Source organism: Netta rufina (genome assembly GCF_964035555.1).
Source record: "Netta rufina genome assembly, chromosome: 4".
NCBI classification, from domain to species: domain Eukaryota; kingdom Metazoa; phylum Chordata; class Aves; order Anseriformes; family Anatidae; genus Netta; species Netta rufina.
This window is the reverse complement of record NC_140127.1, coordinates 49,294,250-49,315,538: the sequence shown is the minus strand read 5'-3', so window position 1 is coordinate 49,315,538 and position 21,289 is coordinate 49,294,250. Positions and strand designations below refer to the sequence as shown.

General features: G+C 44.0%; 1 protein-coding gene across 2 annotated transcripts in view; it reads right to left on the bottom strand.

The window, feature by feature from the left end:
• LNX1 (ligand of numb-protein X 1) overlaps positions 1–4,903 on the bottom strand; it is a gene marked incomplete at both ends in the record, with an annotated part of 62,269 nt that extends 57,366 nt beyond the window's left edge. Inside the window, one exon of one of the 2 annotated variants that reach the window (XM_084286798.1) lies at positions 4,518–4,903. In XM_084286798.1, the coding sequence (XP_084142924.1) occupies positions 4,518–4,903 (386 nt within the window). Of the gene's footprint in view, positions 1–1,358; positions 1,451–4,517 lie in introns of those variants that run through there. The other variant, XM_084286799.1, reaches the window with a different exon arrangement.
• Positions 4,904–21,289: the final 16,386 nt, after the last annotated feature.

The following is a 21,289-nucleotide window of genomic DNA, read 5'->3' as shown; positions in this document are numbered from 1 at the left end:
GAGCTTGATTGCTCCTGTAGCCTGCTTGGCTTCACTGATTTATTTTATTTTACTCTACTTTTTAATTAACATTCTTTAACAAAATGCCAGTTAATTAAAATGAGGGCATAGCTGCAACCCTCAAAACCAGGTTTATTAAATGTTTGAAAGCACCCATGGCATACAGAAATCCTGAGCGGTTGTACTAAGAATGGCTAAATTATTAATATATATTAATATGGATTAATATATATTAATATATATTAATATAGGATTAATATATTAATATGCATATCACACGAGCGTTTCAGAAGGGGACTTTTCATTTCTGCAAAGCCCTGTTTTTTTTGTGTAATGGCAGAGACCAAATCATTTGGAAATTAGTCTCATTGATATTAATCACAACTGTTACTGAAACATTCCCACTGTAGACACAGCACAGTCATTTCTGACTTTTGAGCAGAATTAGCCATTCCATTCATTATCTCAAGGAAGATCTCAGAATGTATAATTTGTTAAATCACAAACAAAACATGATTGATTAAAACATACTGGAGCAAATATCTGCTTCTATTCACAAAGGCCCTATTAACCATTACAATAACATTGAAGCATAGATTAAACTAGTGTCAGTTAGAGATGATACCATAGAATATTTGTCTTACGGATGGGAAAGATCAGCTGTGGGGTTTGGGAAATTTTTAAAGATATTTTTTGAAGATATATGCATGCACTGCTACATTAAAACTTGCATTCTAGAGAAAATAACATTCTGCTGTGGGCAAAAGCACAAATAGAGGAAATTTCTTTCCTGTTTCCAATGAATTATTTCTGGTGAAAGGCTTCTCAGTGTTTTTGCTACAGGCATGCAGATTTACACACAGAGCATTATGCGTGTACACACTGTGAGAGCTCTACCAGGGATGCCCAGCACCATGCCCTCCTCTACACCCAGGCAAAGCTATCCTTGGCAAGTACAGAAGAGACAGAGATTCAGAAATGGGAAAAAAAAAGAAAGAAAAAAAAAAAAGAAAGAAAAAAAAAACACAAACCCAACAACCACTGGAAATGCCAGCACAGCAGAGCATGTTGATAAGGAAAAAAACCCTCTTTCACTCAGTACGCCCTAGCTGCTTCCACGCTCTTTGGGAGCAGAAAGCAAGGGGGACGTATTACTATTATTAGCCCTTGGGATGTGAAGCAGCTGCTTTGCAGCCTTGTTTCAGGCTATTGGCGAGATGCTGTGAGATTTCCTTCACACATATGCCCAGGCACAGACAGACACACAGACAGACCCCCACAAGGGTGAGAACCTCCCGGCCACTCAGGTGAGACAGACAGACAGAGAGCACGAGGACAGCGCGGCTGCGCGTACTCACAGCTCCGAGTACAGGAGGTGCAGGTTGCCCACATTGTCTATGTAGTTTGCAGGGCTTAGCCAAGGTAGGACCAGTAACAGGAGAGCCTTCATTCCCAGTGCAGGGCTGGCACTGCTGCTAGGTTTCCTCCTTCCCACTTGCTCTGTGCTGGTGGGACACGCACCGCGAAGCTGTCGTGCCAGCCAAGCCCCTTCTAAGCGAGCCTTTCCATTTCAACGCAACGGGAGCACGTTACGAATCGAGCTTAAATCCCACAAACGAGGCTATGCTGCAAAATCATTGACCTGTAAGAGGATTACTCGTTCTGACTCTCAGATGGGGAGATGTGAGGGTTTAGGGACAGCACAGCATGGTTGGCGAGACAGTGACTTATGCTGCAGAGCAGAGCGATGCTCGGGGAAGAGACCTGCCTCCTGCAGGATTCAGAGTGGTTCTCCGGAGCCAGCTGGTACGTTTACATCACTGCCCACGAGCAGATGGGTTACGAGCTGAACTGCATCACGGAAGGGTGTAGCCGTCTGACACGGGGGAAACGTGCCCCCCGTGGAGTTTGGAAGCGAGCTACAGCAGAAGACCACACCTTTTTAAAGTAAAACACCACAAAGCATCACAGCCAACTGCTGGCTGCTTGCATCGCGGTCTGAATTCTCAACATCCAGTCAGATGGTTCTGTGCAAACATAAATCATGTAGGAAGCCAAGGGCATGTCTCCTCTCTCCCTCTCTCTCTCTCTCTCAGGATGCAAGAGCAAACATTTTCAATAAGGATGCTTTCAGTGGTCTACTCTGTGGTAACTGGAGATTTAAAAAAATTCACGTTCTCTCTTCAATTACAAAGCATAAAAACCAGCAAGCTCACCTTATCCCATCAGTGACCCCACCCCTGAAGAGGGCAAGCTTTCATCTTCTCTCTGAGAACCAGGATTGATCTGAGACTGTTTTGTGCAAGAAACACAAGGACTGCCGACTGCCCTGGTGACTCTAACAGAGTCTGATTTTTTCACTGAGAACACGGGTCATGTTCAGTTGAGATTTTTTATTTTCAGCCAGCATCTGAGCCATTCTATCCAAAGGCACCAGGCTGTTGTTGCTGTAATATTATTTATTTATTTATTTGTTTCTAATCAGCGAATTCAGACACTTTGTCTACTGATTCATCGCTGTTAAAAGAACCCCATCAGCTCAGCCTGCGCTGTGCCTGGGCATGCTGCAGCTGGTGCCTGAAGAGCACAGTGCCCTTCTCCTTTCCTGCACTGCCATGAGTTGGGAGTGGGGTGGCAAGAAATGTTTCCCTGCTGCTCTGTGAACTGAATTGTGCAGAATAATAACGTATTTCTGGTGATTATTAACAAAGCTACATTTAAAAGTAAACATACTGCACTGTTTCTGCAAACACAAGGTTTCAAAAATCTCCTTTATGCGTCCCTCCTAATTCTTTTAGGTGGGAATGCCAGCGAGGGCATGGCCCTGGGGAACCTTCAATTGGCTTAAACCATAAAAACTTGTGGTTTTTAGTGAAACTCTAAGCAGCAAAGGTACCCTGTTATTTATATGCCCCTGCCCTCTAGCCTTAAGGTAACTCAGCCCTCCAAACCATCCTGAATATGGAAAATGTGGTCATGGGTGGCACAGAAGAAGCTGTGTAGCACCACCTTGTCCTGCACTACCTTGAGGCTTTAGGATTTAATGGCCACAGTTCTGCTCTGGGTTTTCAAGGCTGGAAGGTAGTGGGGAGAGCCTGGCACAGGGGAGGAGATGCAGAAAGAGGCTGTGGAGATGTGTTACTAAACTTGTCCCTGGTGGGGCTCAGGCCTAATTAATTTGATGGCCATGGATCTGTCATTTCAAGAAAAAGTGAAGTCAAAAAGCAGGATCTAAAATCCAATAAAGTCAGCTATATATATCACAATGGAAGGGTATTTGCACTAGGGGCTGAAGATTTTATCTCTGCAATCTGTAGAGCAACATAATCTCTGTGACAGCAGCTCACAGCAGACTGTCAGTCCCTTTACCTGCATCGCTTTTGAAATTTGTATTTGCGGCATGTCAGGGAATTACTGAACAAAGGCAGAAAATCACAGGAAACCTTGCTAATTTCTTCTTCCAGAAGCAGAAAGCTAATCCTGCAGAGCACAGCTGCCACCACCTTTTTTTTTTTTTTTCTTCCTTTTTCTGAGTTTTAGTGGTGAAAAATGATTGACTTTTTAAACCATGACACAAACAGTGAATATGTTGAATAAATTCCTCACCTAGGAGCGTGAGTCGCACCTGCAAAGCACAGGAGAAGTCATTTCACCAAAGAACAGATAAAGGCCACAGAAAAGGGCATGTCTTAACACCCCAGCTCCCCTTGGATTCAAGATGCTGTTTTTTGTACTACACCAAAGCAGTCGGAAATCACAGCCCTGGAGGTACCTCGTCACTCCTGCCTGCTGAAAGGAAGGCTGAAGATGCAATACACGTGCTTTTCCCTGTCAAACAGTGCATCATTCACCATCAGTTCTCCCCCTTCAAAGGAACCAAGCTGCTCCCTGGAGATGTTTCTCCTTCAGCGAGGGTGTTCTGGCCACTGGGGAGGTGAGCATGGATGTGGAGGCAGGCCACGTTGCTCCCCCATGCCCTGCTGGGGAGGCTGGGTCTGTGCAAGGCCCCTGGAGCCTCCACGGGGCTGGTGCTCACCTGGAAGGAAGGAGCCCGCGGCTCCAAAGACCAAAACCAAACCGGAATATTTTCTGCTCTACTTCACATGTAGGTCATTTGCGATTCAAAAACGGATTGAAGAAAGGGCAATTACAAAAGCCGTAATGTACCACTAAAATATTCATGGTAGCTCAGCTTCCCCAAACTCGCGGATCTCTTCGGATGACTAAATACATGCTTCCATTATGCAGCTAACCACAAGGTATCCACTGAGAACTGCTAACAAGAGCATGGAGTACCTGGAGTGGATTTGGTTCTAACAAAAAGAGTAAGATATAGTCAAATAGAAATTCATCTCTAAACTCGTAATAGCATAGGTACTCACGGGGACTGAAATTGATAAATCTTCCTTTACTTTAACAGTCTATTTTAATCAGCATTACTTGCAGATACTTTTCCCTCTCCTTAAGCAAAAGACAGAGCAATTAAAAAAAACCACCGCCTCTCAGCCAAAACTTACTGGGTTTGGAAATGCTGTTCAAGGTGACCACGCTGCACAATCTCTGAGCAGTATTCTGTGAAAGGGCAGCTAACCATTAGCTTGTCCAGGAGGTTATTCACCAGGATGCTGGACTTCCTGCAGCTCTGGAGAACCACGAGCTTGCGGTCCATGGGGCAGAAGTCCTTTTCCAGGAGGAAGTTCGTAAGGCAGGCCGTGCAGAAGGTGTGACCACAGAGCGTGTCTATCGGCTGAAGCAAAGGTTGCAGGCAGATGTGGCAGATCAGATCATCATCAACTTCTTCTGTGTAGCTGTACAAGTGGTTTTCCTCTGGTAAATGTGCCTGGCCGCAGGTGGCACAGAGTGGTGGGGAGCTCTCCTCCATTTCTTCTTCTTTCTGGCTCATACTCGGAACTGGTACAATTCAGAAGAGGGCAGAAGAAAGCACCCAACCTCGTTTCTATTCGTGCGAGCAGCAGCAAGGCCTGTGTGCCATCAGATCTGTGGGGAAGAAGGCCAAACAATTATGTTCTGGATTGTTTTCCCTTAGAGTATTTCATGGTATGTACCTGGATATAAAGTACTCTGGGAATTTTTAGGGAAGGATTGCATCTTTGGGATGGGAGGACTAAGCAAAGAAGAGCAAAATACTAGATTATGAACTCTGGGGACCATTTTTTTTTCTTTTAGGTCTAGCTCAACCGACAAAACTACTCTCACTGTAAAGAAAGACATCAGAACAGGGAGAATACTACTGGCATGTAAGGTTTGGGGCAACCTTATCACTCTCTATAGGTACCTCAAGGGAGGCTGTAGCGAGGTGGGGGTTGGTCTGTTCTCCCACGTGCCTGGTGGCAGGACGAGGGGGAATGGGCTTAAGTTGCGCCAGGGGAGTTTTAGGTTAGATGTTAGGAAGAACTTCTTCACTGAAAGGGTTGTGAGGCACTGGAACAGGCTGCCCAGGGAAGTGGTAGAGTCACCATCCCTGGAAGTCTTCAAAAGACGTTTAGATGTAGAGCTTAGGGATATGGTTTAGTGGGGACTGTTAGCATTAGGTCAGAGGTTGGACTCGATGATCTTGAGGTCTCTTCCAACCTAGAAATTCTGTGATTCTGTGTGATTCTGTGATTCTGTTTGAAAACCTTAAATTAGCACATAACTGCAGTTCCCATCCTATGACTTTTTTATAGTGGTCATGTTACTTCTGCTGGAAAAACAACATCATGCAGAGGCAAACATTACAATATTGTGCAGAAACACAGGTAGGAATAATGATTACTGCCCAAGCCACCTGCTTGGGGCAGAGGGGGAAAGCAGCACCTTGGCCTAGCCCACATGGGCTGTCAGACATCATGCACACAGACACAGGATACAGATTTAGAGCCTGGGACCCTCCAAACCATCCTCTTATACAGCAGTGATGGATTTGCCTGATCTTCAAAACCACCAAAAAAAAACTAAGCCCTTTCCCTTAATAATTTGTGTTACAGCTCTAAATTTGTACTATTTCTCTTACTACAGAGCCAACGAGCAAGCTCTGGCCAGGGCACCTGCCTGCTGGTATTTCAAAGATGTAAACACTGTGGGTGGCAGCAAAACCGAGCAGTAATTTGTAGCTTTTACTTGATGAACCCTAACTGCTCGTTGAAGCACTTACTTACGTCTCATTACATCTATGCTTATTTTGATCTATCTCTTTGAAAATAAACATGAAGACATAAAATATGCAATGGCCTAATTACTACTCTTGCTTGAAAATTTAAATCTTATTTGCTGCTCTAACATAGCGCTGTACCCTTGCTTCCAGCTTGACTTAATTTGCTGAGACAATTTGTCAGCCTCAGACACTCACGTTTGAGGGCAAATGAGGGAAAGAATATAAAAAAAATCTGACTATGACAGAGCACATTTTCATTTAAAATAAAAACAAGCCTTATTTTTATGTAAAGCTTGTGGGCTCTAAACCTGAGAAATTAAACATCAACATGGCAGGGTTTTTCTGACATATAGGTAAAATGATAGCCCCACTAACTCTATCCAGATGCTTGAATGTCAAACATTCACTTCAGTGCTTTGCTAGATCCTATTCTTATATAGCTATTATGCTAAGTGGCTGCATAATAGCATTTTTTTGCTTGCAAGACTACGGTCTGCATACACTCTGTCTCCTGCTTAGCAGTAGCTTCATTTGAATTAAAATCATCACATACTTGAATTCCTGCAAATATTTAAAATACTCTATACTGTAGCAAATTCTCCCCTTTGTAAAAATACTCATCAGAACTTTATGTAGAGAACTTTGTGAAGAAAATACTATCTTTATGTAGTGCAGAAAACAAATATACCTGCTGTCTTAGTATAGGAATTTAAAACAATATTATCTGTCTATATTAAGGTGACACATGGCAAAATGAATCAAGAAAAAGACAAAAGATATTGTAGATAAAATACTGACAAGCTCCAATAAGAGAGAAGACACAAAGACAATAAGAGAGAAGACACAAAGAGTTGTTTGAGAAAAAAAGTCACAACCTCTCACCACTTGCGAGAATGGCAATATGCAGTTTGTGGGACTGTGGGTTCGAGAGCAACAGTAAAATTAAGTAAAAATCAATATAACATGATGAAAATAGCACTGCCTTATGAACTTCATTCTTCTTACTTTCAGAAGACACACTTGGCTCTGCTGCCACACACAAACAGGAGAAGGTCAGCAGGGGCTTCAGCAGCTGTGAAATCCAGCCTCTTCCTAACAATGCTGTAGTTAAAATGGCAGGGAAATTTGGTAGGGGGTTGCTACCCCAGTTAAAGCAGGGGCTCTGGTCACTGCCACTTTACATCTAGCCATCTTGAGCAACAGAGATATCCCTGAAATATCCATGGCATTGCCGGCATGCAGCAAGGTGGAATATTTCTTCTAACAGAGCACAAAATTCAAACCATATGTAGGCTATACTGCACAACAGGCCTTGTGTGCTCACTCTGGAAAAGCAGCAGCAAAGACACAGCCTCGTGGCCTGAGCATCCTAGCTGGAAGGTCCCAGGTTCAGAAGGATGACAGGACCCTGATTTCTTGGCTCTTTAAGACTGCATTTATTACTTGCTTCTCTGAGTATTTAAAACATGTCTGTGGAGACCTGACAGTGTTTCACCAGACATGTGGGGTGTGGAGGAAGAACGCAGGCACAGGCAGGGATGAAACATGACTGATGGCTCACCTCAACACACAGCTTTACACACAGCATCAGCAGCAAGTCAAGAGAGGTGTCTGTGCATTGGTTTTAAGTATTGGCAAAACAATTTGTATCTGAGATGCCTCACACCTGGGGCAACAAGGAGAGACCCCATGCACAGGCCCTTTAAAGAGGATTCACAAACAGAGGCTCCAGAGATGCTGATCATCTGCTGCATTACAGTGTTAAAGAAAATTACTGCGACTGTCAAAGCAACAGGGACAAGGAGAAAGCTGCATGAGCCCTTCAAATGATGTTATGTCCTTCAAAGTTTCCAGACTCTCCTGGCCGCCTTACAGATACTCTTTATGGACCTGACATGCTAATAATGTGTCATTAATGAGAAAGAGCAGGTGTTGGGAACTGTACTTGAATTTTACAAGGTCTACATAAATTACAAATACTTGCTGCAGCACAGAGAAACAAAAACATCCATGTTAATTAATAACAGCCGTTGAACTATTAGGAGGACTTAATTCAAGTCCTACGGCCTGTGCAATTTAGAAAGCTTAGACTACATAATAACATAAGTTCCTTTCAATTCAAAAGGAAAAATCTATCAGCCTCTGCTGGCTAATCTGGTCAGTGTTCACCCATGAAGAACCTTCTCAAATTACTGTACACAAGCAATGAAATGATCACTGTCAGCCTTTGGGAGGCAACTATACCACCAAAAGAGTTGGCACAGAGGGTGTTGAATGGAGGTGTTACACAAATTTGGCCAGAGGCAGAAGTTGCTTGCAATATATTGCAGTCACTCGTGTTTAAAATATTTATGCATTGTCATAACAAAGCTACATAATTAATTTCATGTCCTTTTAGGAAGCTTAAAGCCTTGGTGTTTAGCTGTGCTAATGTTTCTTCTTGAGCTATGCAGAAGAGAAGGAAAAGAGGATTTAAAGTTGATCTGCTGATCTTTCATTAACTATGAATAAAGCAACACGCATTGAGAAAGGAACCCCATACAGGTGGATGGTGCACCATAGCTAAGTGGGGAAAAAAAACCACCAAAACACAATTATTACCTGGTTGGAAGTGTCTTCTTCAAGGTCCATGCTTGGGGAAGGATAAGAAGGGTAAGGCGGGGGTGAGGGGGTGTCAGTGTGTCAGTGTCGACACCACAGGCAGACTCAGCAGGGCGAGGACATCACCTCAGCTTACAGACAGAGAAATGTGTGCAGAGACTGATAGGCAGCAGGAGCTTTTAGAGGTGTTGGTGCCGTGCCCAAGAAGACAATACGAGCATTTATTGCTTCACTGCTGTGACAGAAGTTTTCAACGACTCAAGTCCCAGTTTTCTTCCCATCAGGGCAACTCCCCATGACCACAGTGAAAGCCAATATCATGGTCACACACCTTTTAAAAACTTATCCAACACACTGTGCCAGGTTGAAAGAGTTTGCATCTTATGGGTCCTTACGGGTCTTCAGCGCTCAGGAATTTACAGCCACAAGAGGTGTTTAAGAGAACAGCAAAAGAAACACAGACAAAAAGCATGGACAGTAAATGCAGAGTGTGAGCACAGAGAACGCCTTTCATCCCCTTGTGCAGACAAGCCCAAAGTTGTCCCATTCCCATGATTCAGGTAAGCAAACTAAAGCTTAAATCTGAACTTACCCTCAGAGCACCAGAGCAGCAAGAGGCAGGCACCCGAGCTGCGCCAGCTCCACCAGCCGCACCGTCAAATATTAACCTAGCTGCATGGGGAAGGAGCACGGTGCAAGGAGGAAGAAGCTTCTGCAAGATGAGTAAGCAGGGCTGAAAGAGAAAGAACTGAGTGATGAAAGGCAGTGAGGAAGCAGCTAGCACAGGGAGGGATAAACAGGCACCTAAGAGCCAGAGAAACACTAACACAGAGCCTGCAAGGGCAGCAACTGGCTCCTATCTGGAATGGTGGAAGATGAGGCAGTGAGCAGGCATCACTACAAAACAGAGGTAAGATGCAGAACAGGTAGAGGGTTTAGCTCCAGTAGCTCAAGCAACATGGCTTGGGGTTAGCAAAATCCCCTGAGCCAAGGGAAAGGGTGGCCAGTGTGGGAAGGGGATCTGAATGGCAGAGCAAGATCGCCAAATATTAGGGTGTTTTATCTTTTAATATGTGTTTGTACTCAAGTAACACATCTTATTAATGCTCCTGCTCAATTTTTTTTACTGTCTGCACATACACAAATACTATACCCACTGATTAAAAGAGGTTTCCTTTTCATGCCCTGTCTGCCTCACACCATGCTGTAGGAGACAGAGGTACTACCAACAGCTGCCATGCTCTCATGAGCTGGACCATGATAACAAAGTTGTCCTACTGTTCTTACCCCAGCACGGGGTGTTATCTCCTAGAGGAGAGTCACAGGCTGTCACCACAGCACTGCATGGCCAGAGGGGCTACTCTGCAGGCTGATAAGAAAACCAGTCCCTGACATTATTCCTCAGAGATATTTTTACCTGGCCTTCCTCTGCCACGCTAGCTGTGAGCACACTGTAAATGACAAATGCAAGCACCTCCTTTTCTTAATATTTAGCCCATTTTGGTGAGATTCCTGAGATGGACTTCTTGCTTCTTAATGATGAATTGCCCCATAACATTGCACCTTTCCCCATAATAGAGTTAACTCCTTAATGACGCCTCAGCCCAGCTGTTAGTGGTTGAGCCCAGGCAGGTCAGAAGCTGTGGGGCTTGTCCCCATCTAGTGGCTCACCCACACTGGGGCTCGGAGCCAGGAGGGAGCTGAGATCCTCCTTTGCCCTCCAGCAAAAGTTCAGAGCTCCCAGGTTACGCAGGATTAGCTGCGGCAATATGCCAGAGAGCCTAGCCCTTGCTACTCATATGAGAATCCAGGCTGGAAAATCACTGCGCCTATTTCTCATTCAGGGAATTATTTATAATTTTATTTATAACAAGGCAGCAGGTTGGATGCTCGTGTAAAACTACTTGCCTTTAGTTAGAGAAATTTTAATGCTGTTGTAATTCATTATCTTTCATCAAACCATCTTTCTTGCTAGCAGGCCTCCCAGTTCCTGTGTTTTGTGCCACTAATTGCATTTCCTCAACTGAAGAGTTTCATAGGTTACACTGACTTCACTGTGAAAGGTACTACTTATTTTGGAGGCCATCAGGCAGCCTTTTTGTTTCAAAATACTAGACAAACTTTGTGGAAAACATCAAACAGTGGCCCATCCTCCAGTAATATGTATTATACATTTTTTTTCCATACAAAAAGACAATAACTCACATTCCAAAGATCTGGATAGAGAATCTCATATAACAATCTACACCATCATTGGCATAGCTGCACTTAAAACCAATGGGATGAATCAGCCTGCCTGGATTTCAAACTTTATTCTTAGCAAAATTACTGTAATAATACATGTATTATTATCTTCTCCATTTTCCCTCCCTCTCCCCCTTGTTTTTAAATCTCTTCTACCTATGGAAAAGTCATATTTTCTCTCTGCCTGATGTGTAATCAGTAGTAAACCATCTCCAGCGGAGATTTGTTATGGGCAGAGGTGAGATGCATACCTCCAGGTAAAAAGTCAGTAGCTGGAGATGAGTCAGAGATCTGGTGCTGATTTACCAGATAAGAATTTGAGATTATAGGAAAGACTGTTAGAGCTGGCTCTTAGAGGAAAATAATTGTAATTGTTCAGCACATTAGCACTGACTGTCTCCGAGACAACCAACAGGAACTCCAAAACCTCTCCTCTTACAGAGTTGATTTTTCAAAGTTATTATTAGTCAAAAAGTCCTTCTCAGAGATTATAACCATCAAAGCACTTTGCAAAGCTTTCAGCGATGAAAGACATTTCAAACTGAATACAAAAATCCAAAGTGCAGTAGGTGAATAACCCCCACTTTTTAAGTTGTAGCTCAAGCTGTGAAACCTAACAGGAATGTCATACTGTGCCTGCATGCACAATAACTTCAAAAAACAGAACCAGATTGTTTGAAAAGACAGTTTTCTCTGTGGCTCATGCTGGAATTTACAGAATAAACCAATGTTGGAAAAAGGTTGTGTTTTGTTGTTGTTGTGGAATTCCGAATCTGAAACTTCTCTTTGGAATGTACGGACATATATTCCGCCTTTTTGTCTGTCTGTCTCTCGCACGCCCACACAGACCTGAGCTGCTCTTTCTGGCAATTTCATGGATACAAAACTTTACTCAGCATGTTGAAATGAAAAAAAATCAGCCCAGAAGTAATTTAAGAATATTAGGAACAGCTGGACAAGGTTTGAGTAAAAAGAAGGTTTGAGTAAGGCAGCATGTGTCAGCAGGTTATCCTTCCCAAACTACAAGGAATGCGTCCTATGAATGAGCTTACCTTGGTAGGACTTCAGAGAAGACTTGTTGTTAGCATGTCTCAGGTAGTCGTGTGTTGGTGGAGTAATAATTTCTGTCCCTTGCTTGTTTTGAATTTTCGTAAACCCAGGCTGGGACCGACTCTTTATGCTACGAGCTCAGGCTCCACGTACAAAGGGGAGCTGTAGAAGAACCGACGGGCTGTGGGTAACTGCCTCTCGGGCACACACGTTCTGCCTACCCAAAGGAAGTCAAAGCAAGACTATGCGAGCAATTATGATTGACTCCTAAAGTGCTTCCTAAACATGTGCTCATCCTAATTGACATAATAAATGCCATCGGCATTTCACATCCCAAATTATAAAATTATACTGCTAGTTATGTAACAAAAGGTGCATTACTGCTCCGATTTGGCTGATTGCTCCAGCTGGCTTTGGCAAGATAGCCTCATGAATACCACAAGCTTGCTTTCAGGTGTTTGACCTAATGATAAAACTGTACCCGTGTGGCTGAATAACCACATGCCTCTGCTGTCTTTGAAGGTGCTGGTAGCAAGCAGGAGGTACAACGACCCATGCAAACTGTGCAAGGGTGCTCATCCCTGGTCCTTGCCCCAGATGTGTCCCTGCAATGGGGGACACCCATCTGCCCATGCTCCTCCTCTGCTTCAGGTGAAGGAAATGTGGGTCTGCAGACTGCTCCTGAGCTATGGGGTGGTCCAGCCAAGTGCTCCTCAATCCAGACAGCTCAGCCGCTGGTGTGTATGGACCCACACAGGGTACATCATGACAGTGAGACAAAAAACCTTGCAACCACAAAATAAAGTGCAAAACTTGGAATAAAATGCATTTCCTTTGTACCTTTGCACCTTCTGTGTGAATTAGGTGTTAACTTCATGATGTTAACCGCTGTTAATCTCATGGGCAATTACACTGCTACTATCATGTTTCCTAAAGAAATAGGGCAGTTCTGCACTTGTTCTGTCTCTCTCTCTCTCCGTGAGTCTCCTTGTTCAATCTCGCTCTTTAGCTCCCCAATATCTTTTGGATCTATTTTTCAGCTTCAGCCAAATCTGACAGAATGGCAGAAGCCTCCCTACACATTAAATTATCACCATTGCCACGAGAGTAGTTGTCTGGATAGGACAGAGAAAAGAAGGAATGTTCCCACAAAAACAAAGGCTGTAGAACAAACCCAAATCATATGGGATACCGGAGTATGACAAGAAGGATGAGGGAACTATACTTGTCCAGCCCTCAAGAAAACTAATGCTGGAGTTACAACATATTAGACAAAGCCACAGGGAAACAGTGGTCACTAATTCATCTGCCCACAGAACCCCTGATATGCAATCCCCAAACCTCATTCTTTCTCCCTTCCCCTATTTGACCTTCCATGCCTTACCATGTATAACAGCCCAGGCACTCTGAAGACCATACTTTCAGCAGAGGTATCTACCTAAACAAAAAAGCTTTCTTCCTAGGCATGCCTTTTTTTATATATAGCTTTCTAATCAGCTAATGTACTTTTTCTACATTCCCAAGACCAATTGTACCAATTGATTGTACTTGGGGTGGGTGGAAGGCGTGGCTGGATGCTGGCACCTAGGTTGCGCCCATATAGTCTCAGTGGTGCCCATTTAGTCTCAGAGAAGACCTGCTTGTCCTGGTTAAAGTGTTTTGTTCCCCATGCTTTGAAAATGATGAGTGTTTAGACAGCAGGTAAGCAATCTCATTGACTTCCCCATCTGTGGGATGAAGAGGAGTTATAAAATAAATAAATAAATAAAGGCAAACACAACACCTTCTAAAAGGCTTTAGTTTTTATATCTTTTGTGGCACAAAATCTATTGCGTTTTTGCTGTATGATTATTTCTGTCGGTAACAATGAAGAATGACCTGCCCAATTCACTCATGACTTTGTGATATGAGAATAACTCAGCCAACACGAACTTATTACACAGTAAAATGCATGGAAAAGTGAAAGTCTTAACTTAACACAGCTTTACAATAAATTTATTCTCTCCTCTGATTCCTCTCCTGGCATGGTGGGGCACAACCTTGCTGCACAGTGGGGCTGCAGGGGCAGGTGAGGCAGGCAGATGGGCTCGTGGGGGAGAACGGTGGGATGGGGGACATTTACCTATATTGATGCTAATTAAATTCAAGCCCACTTAAGGGAGGATGCTAACTGGGATGAACATGTCTGTGTGTTCCAGAGAGGGTGACTCCTAAGTTTTGCCTGAAATGGGGTGGAATAAATCCAGGCCACTGTCCCGTGGGTCTCTGTATGCTCCCTGTAGTATGCAGAGACACTTTCTGCCATTGTATCTACTATTTGAACCACTCTCAGCAGTTCAGGCGTGTGCAAAGTGCTCAGGTTTGTGCAGATAAGTAATTCAGGAGCCCAAGTTTTCACCTTATGGCAACCATGGAGTAAAAATGCCTCCAAAAGGCAGCCCCACCTCCAAATCATCTGGCAAGTTTGCAAGGGAGGGCATCCCCAGCTGTGGACACCCAGCCCTTCCTCTCACCAGCCACAGTGCCTGCCACCTTCAGACTAAGCAGCATTTTCTAACATGTGACCATGAGATAACATTTAATAACTACAAAGTACCAAACAGATGATGGATAACCCTGCTAATAACGTATAATAAAGCAAGCACTGCTTTAATTACCTTGTGCCTTTAGAGCTGTTCCTCTGATCCAGGAGTCCCTTAATGCTTTACAAACTACTTAATGAGTTCTCACAACACCCTGTGGGAACCTTTTTTTAGGATCAGGCCACAGCATGGCTGGGTGAGCAGGGAAGGGGCAGATGGCTGCTCCCAGGTCGAAGGGCTGGGCTCCCAAGGTGATGCCCAGCCTCTGGCACAAGTGTCTGTGTAGTGGTGTGGCCACAGGGATGATCTTAGATGTGATCCAAGGGAAAAACCTCAGATTTGTCATTGGACTGCATCTTCTACTTTATGGGCAGGCACCTGTAAGGATTTAATCTTCTGTGTTGTAGTTCTACTTACGTTGCCTCTAACTATAGTGCTTATATCTATAATTTAAGATACAAGCCTGTAAGTATGTAAATGTCTATAACTTAAATTATATCTGTATCTTATTTTTTTCATTCTTCCACCACTTGAATCCACCAAGAAAAAAAAAAAAAAAACAACAACTAAAAACCTGTTGACTACCCAAGTAGGGTAGTCAACAAGTGGATGTCAAAAACTCAGGAAAGTGACACAGCCCAGAGATAGCCCCTAAATAAAGGGCAGACACAAAATATGCAGCTGGAAACAGAAGTTTCAGGGGGAAGAAGTTCAGATGAGGTTGCAAGTGCTGCAATGCAGAGTGCTGAATTTTGCATTTAAGAGTAATGCACTGCTTGAAATGGGTAAATGTATTGCATGATGAAGAGGCTGAGCCCAGCAGCCCAGCTACTGAGGTCTACCTGTTCTCTGGTCCTAACGCTGGTTACTTTTTGGGTCTTGAACAAATAACTTACTGTCTTTCAGTCATTTATCTCTCTTATTAAGTGGTGCTGACAGTGCCCATGCAGATGGAGGCTGCTACCCCTTTGGGAGCAAGCTGTGCACTGAGGCATATAACTGGCTCCCACATGGGAAGGACTGAGGAAACACGAGGTATCTGGGCAGGGGGAGCAGCCCTCCAGCTAGGGTTGTGAAATAGTTGCTCTTCCAGGGCAATTTTTGGCATGAAGGAGGATAATGACTAAGATCCCTTTCCAACACATGTCTCAGCAAATAAATTCTGTTTATTGCAAGTGACTGGGCTCTCAGCTACCAACACACATCCTCCAGAGCCTGGTTCTGCCTCCTCTGCTCAGTGTTGGGAAACAACACCCCTGAGCACAGCACTACTCACCGGGCTTGATTCATCACTGCTTTAATTGGGCTTCGTGGGAACTCCGCTGTAAAGTCCACTGCTAATTAACACGCGTGTGCTGCTGATGGCGTTGTAACATTCTCCCTAAAATGAAGAGGCTTGTGAGGGTTTTGTCAGCCAGGACACGAGAGTGACACCAGCCGGGGGAAGATAGCTAAGTCTGCAGCTGAATTAAGATCTGCTTCCAGAACCAGTCTGGTGGGTGTGGAGACTGTTTGTGTGCTGATTGCTGCCCTGATGAGAACCCAATTAGGAATTACATGCTCAGAGTGTCCTGCTTCCTGCCGGTGCGTGCCACACGCTCGAATGTGATCTGCTGCATGCACGCAGGCAAGGGTGTTTTTTTTTGGTTATTATGTCAAATTCCTTCTACAAGTCATAGCTATTTCAGTGCCTCAGACCTTTTTTTTTTTTTTTTTTTTTTTTTTTTTTTGCCTGGATGTAAACTATGTTATTTCCTAAATAGCAGTAGTGTGATTAGCTGACTCCTCAGACTGAAGCTATGAAAAGCCAAAGCTATGCTACAAGTTGCTTTCCAGCACTCAGCTCTGCTTGCGAAATCCTGTGTCAACTGGAACTGCTTGATAGATAGCACCAAGAGCTAGAAGCAGAAACCATCTCTGAAGGAGAACAGCGAATAAAACAGCAACATCACCCACATTTTTTAAAATCAGTGTCTCAATGGTACCTATACCATGTATTGTAGGAAAGGAAAGCAAACAGTGAATGAGAATAATATCCAAAATCAGATCAAAATTTATCTGCATTCTGAAAAGCCACTTTCTGAAAAGATGTATCAGTCCAGGCAGAAAATAAGCTGCCATCCCTTAGTAAGAAATTGCTGGCACATGCAAAATACCATTTTATTAAGACTGTTTTAAGAGGAATGTTGAAGGTATGTTAAAGTAAAACCCAAGGGCCAAGGAGAGTGCTGCCAGGCACTAGGAAGTTTCAGGGCATGTAGCTCATTGATTTCCCTGTCAAGGGCTAATTGATGTTTATTCAGAGGGACAGCGATAGCATGCAGTCAGAGGCAGTTGCACCTGACCGGAGCTGCCTACTAACTGTTCCCTGAACTTTACCAAAGGTGAAAGTTTCTGCTTCCATGTTCAGCTCCCTCGAGTCATATGATTCCTGTAATGACGTTTTTTAAAGACTCGGCTTGAGCCTTTGGGGAAAGCCTGGGGAAAATCAGCTGCACCTTTGCACATCCCAGCTTCTAGCAGCAAAAATTTCAGTGGAAGAGGTGGACATGCATCTCAGACAAGCGCAGAGCCAGGCAGTCTTGCATGATACCAGCATCTGGCCATTTTAACCGGAGAGGGGACTCCTTAAATCCCCCAAAAGCTTTGGCCACAAGAAACAGTCCATCAAAATCAGCTGCAGCCCTCAGCCTGCCCCTGCAGGCCAAGCAGGCAAGGCTGAAGAGGCAGGAGCAACAGCTCCAGAAATACCTGGCAGCAGCCCTCCAGCAGCCAGCTCAGAGGAGACTCTTCACATCTGGAAAGCCTTCAGTAAGTTACCTTCCTGCTGGAAATAATGTTGCCTGATTTCCTGGTTTGCAGCGAAATGAGGCTAATCTGTCATCTCATCCTGTGCGCAAGATTTATTTGCATTTTGCTGAAGAAAAGTTTTGGTGAGGGAAGGTGCCAGCCCCTTCAAAGCTCTTCCAGAAGACAATTCAGTTCTGATAGACAATCACAAACCGGAGCCAAGGACATTCCTCTTTCCAAGTCTGTGCTACAATGAAGGCCTGATGCAGCTAACGCTCGAACACATGGGCTTGGAACATCCTTCCAGAAAACAACTCATGAGAGGTGGGGAGGACATTTGTACAGGACCACAGACAAATAAAAGACATTAGCAGCAGGAGGAAGACTATTTTCAGGTGGCAAGAAAGAGATAATAAAGAGACAAGTTTCTCCAGACTGATTCAATTTATATTTTTGGAAAATATACATGGCCTCTGAGGTTTGGGGTGGAAGGGTATAAAATAGTAAATTAGGAACAGATTGCTTTCTTAAGAGGAGTTTTCAGTCTCAGGAAAGTGGATTGGAGTACTGAGGATACCACTTCTTGCAAGGCAACAATTTTTCCAGATGTCTGATGGTGAATCCTAGCCTTTTTTTTTTTTTTTTTAAATCTGTGTCAGTTAAAAAAAAAAAAAAAAGAAAAAAAGAAAAAAGAAAAGCCCTTTGTTTTTCTAACAACAGAAGGTAGTAGGCAGTGATGCTTTGATAAAGTGGTAGAGCTGCCTTGATGTGTTCTGCTTGAACTTGAATGAGCAAACAAAAAGCCCTTGGAGGGTGGGATGAACAGGGATTTTTTGCTCTGCTCTATTTCTATAGGAGACTGGGGAAAAACAGCTGCATCGTGTGGTTCCCAGTACAGTCACCCAGTATTTCTGCCTTTCCTGCGGGTGGAGGAACACTTTCCTAGTGTTGGGCATTTGGGGAAAGCATGAATTACCAGTCTATTTTGCCTGTCATAACAGCATCATAAAGTCTAACTTTCGTGATATTTCATTTTCCTTGGTAAACATCAAAGCACTCAAGAGCTTGATGTAGGCAGCCCATCCCTATTCATTAAAAACACCCCAAAATGTGCTTAGCTCTAAACATTAGAATGAGTCCTACTAATTTATGCACTCAGACTAGTCTACCAATTACTTCAAGTATATTCTTCAGGGTGTAAGGATGTCCATGTATCCTCATGGCAGCCCTGGACTCTCTGTTGGCACGTCTGTACATGTATCATGTCTTCATAGAAATGATCTGGTTCATCCATAGAAATGAAACTTGTCAGAAATTATGTATATTCATACATACATGTATACACAGTTTTGCAACCATTGCATATATCAGTACTGAATTACAAGACAACTTGAACTAAGAAGTGATTCTAAGTTTAGATAAGTGGAGGAGAACTTAAGCTAAAGATACTAAGCTAAATTTAGCCTTGGTTTACCTCCCATGGCTCCAGCTAGATTTCTTGGTGTTTAACCTGAGGGAGAAATGGGTTTCCAAAGGCTGAATAAAACACTGGGGTAAAACTTCTGCAATGCAAAGAGCACCTCTCCATGGGTAATCATTTAGATTTTAACACACTTTACTAAAGACACAGCTTCTTAGCAAAAGGAAGACAGAAAACCAAACATATCTAGCTAAAAAAGAGGCAATAAATGAAGCATGGCCATCTTGTATACTGGTGCACCAGTAAGCAGCATCCTAACGCCAGCTACCAAGAAATGCAGCAACCTACAGGCAAGTTAATTTCATCCCTGCATTACATTATGGGGACAGTGAATCACTGATGGCAGAGGCATTAAAACGTGTCTCTGCCTTGCTGCGTGGCACTTCCCAGTATGCAGGCTGAGAAGCAGACCCACAGCCCTTTCCCCAAAACATGCTGCTTGGTTTGCCTGAGTATTCCCTTGCACATTTGCTCCCTTGGAACAACGGATAGACTGAAAATGAGAACAGCACAGAAAGCAATGCAAGTCTTTGAACTCACGGGTCTGGCTGGGCTGCTGGCAGAGTCCCGCTGGTGCTGGGTCACTGGGATGTGGCAGGGGTGGCAGGGCAGCGGTGCCGCATCCCGCTCAGCCTGCTCCCTGCAGGAGGAGAGCGGTGGCTGGCCGTGTCTCACGGGGAAGCCTGTGGCATCACAGGAGGCAAAAAGAAAAGCTGAATTGCATAAACCTGAGCAATTCAAGGTTTAGCGAGCCACACCCTCCCAATTATTTCTCCTGGAGGCAAGATAAGCATGTGCAGGCTGCTCAGACAACAATGTAATTTGAAGCTTTTGCTTTTCTTTCCGGCATATACCAAAGTCCATTTTCAGTTTGGCTTTGCCTTGCGTTTCTTTTCTTCTTTTCAGCCATACAATCAATTTGGTTCACATTTAATAGAGCCCAGTGATATGTCTTAAAAGTTGCTTCAAGACAAAAGATTCATTTTGGCTTTTCCCTTGGAGCAGGAAGAGCTCTAACCCAGAGCCCACCCTCACGCTTTGCAAGCTGGATCTTCACCTTGCTCCTGCACATGTGGAGTCAGTGGTAAAGCAGTGAACCATGTGAGAGCAGTTTGTAAACTACTAGTTTGTAAGCTGCTGGAAATACAAGGTCTGATAAGTTTCTGAACATTGGGGGAAAAAAAAGACTACTTTAAACCCTCAGCGATTTTCAAGGGAAAAACTACCTAAGGAAGGGATAAGACGGTGTACAGATACCTGGTAACAAGCAGCTGAGTATGAATGTTAATTATCATGGTAGTGGGATCAAAAATGCTCTTTTGTTCATGAAATATTTCCAGTGGATGAAAAGAAGCCCTGATCTCCCAGCTACGTGAATCACTGATAAATGCAATGACTTCAGCTGTCATAAGCATTTTCCTCTAAGAAAGGAATTGTTACTCAGGAAGCAAGGCAGCTTTGGAGATGGACTTGAAGGAGGCAACCACAGTGCCTGCTGAAAAGACAAAAGGAAATCCCTAGCCTCCTGTATAAACATCTATGGCTACTGGGTCTTGGCCTCCAATTCATTCTACGCAAGTTTGTTTCCCTTCAAATATTGTAAAAGCATGCTTGCTACTTGTGATTATAAAATCCTTTGTTAAATATTTATTTTAAGAAATCATCAAGGGAACTGTCAAGTCCTACCAGTGAGCATGACAGTCATGCTCTTAGCCTGATGGATGCTTGCTTGCAGTTGCATTTGCCTTTCCTGCTCAGCACAGCACCTCTGCATGAGGCTGCTCGAGGAGATATGAGATGGGTCCCTGCAGAGCCAGCCCAGTGGTGCTCAGTCCAGGTTTGGGCAGCAGCACCAAGCTGGAGCTGGGGCACTGTGTAGAAGTGCTGCTGCTCCTGCCCTGCGATGGGTACAACTCGAAGTAACACAGCCCGCACGGGGCCAGATGTCCACAGCAGTCACAAGGCCAGGTACCCAAGCCCCACGCCTCAGCCATCTGCAAGATTGAACTATGCACATGCAACGTACTGTTAAAAAATATCCTGAAGCTACAGAAGCTTAGACATTAGCAAATCCATCCCCACAGAGCAAGGCATGTGTTTAAATCCTCCTTCATGTGGGAGGTCCCTTCTAGGCTGATCAGAAGGCCCAGCGCCCCGCTGTCACAGGTTGACCACATCAGACACTCTCAGTTTCAGACTTCATTTCCATTTTAGAAACCAGCCAAATTTTCGCCCCCTCCCACTGCTGCGAGGCTTTGCTAAGTTTCCAGACCAAGGGCCAGTTCAAACTCATTTGTTCTCATGCCAGCGTTGTTGGATTGCTTAAATGGTCTTTCCCACCCCTCAACATGCTCTCCTATTTTCCTTCCCATACTCTCTAAGCTTCTG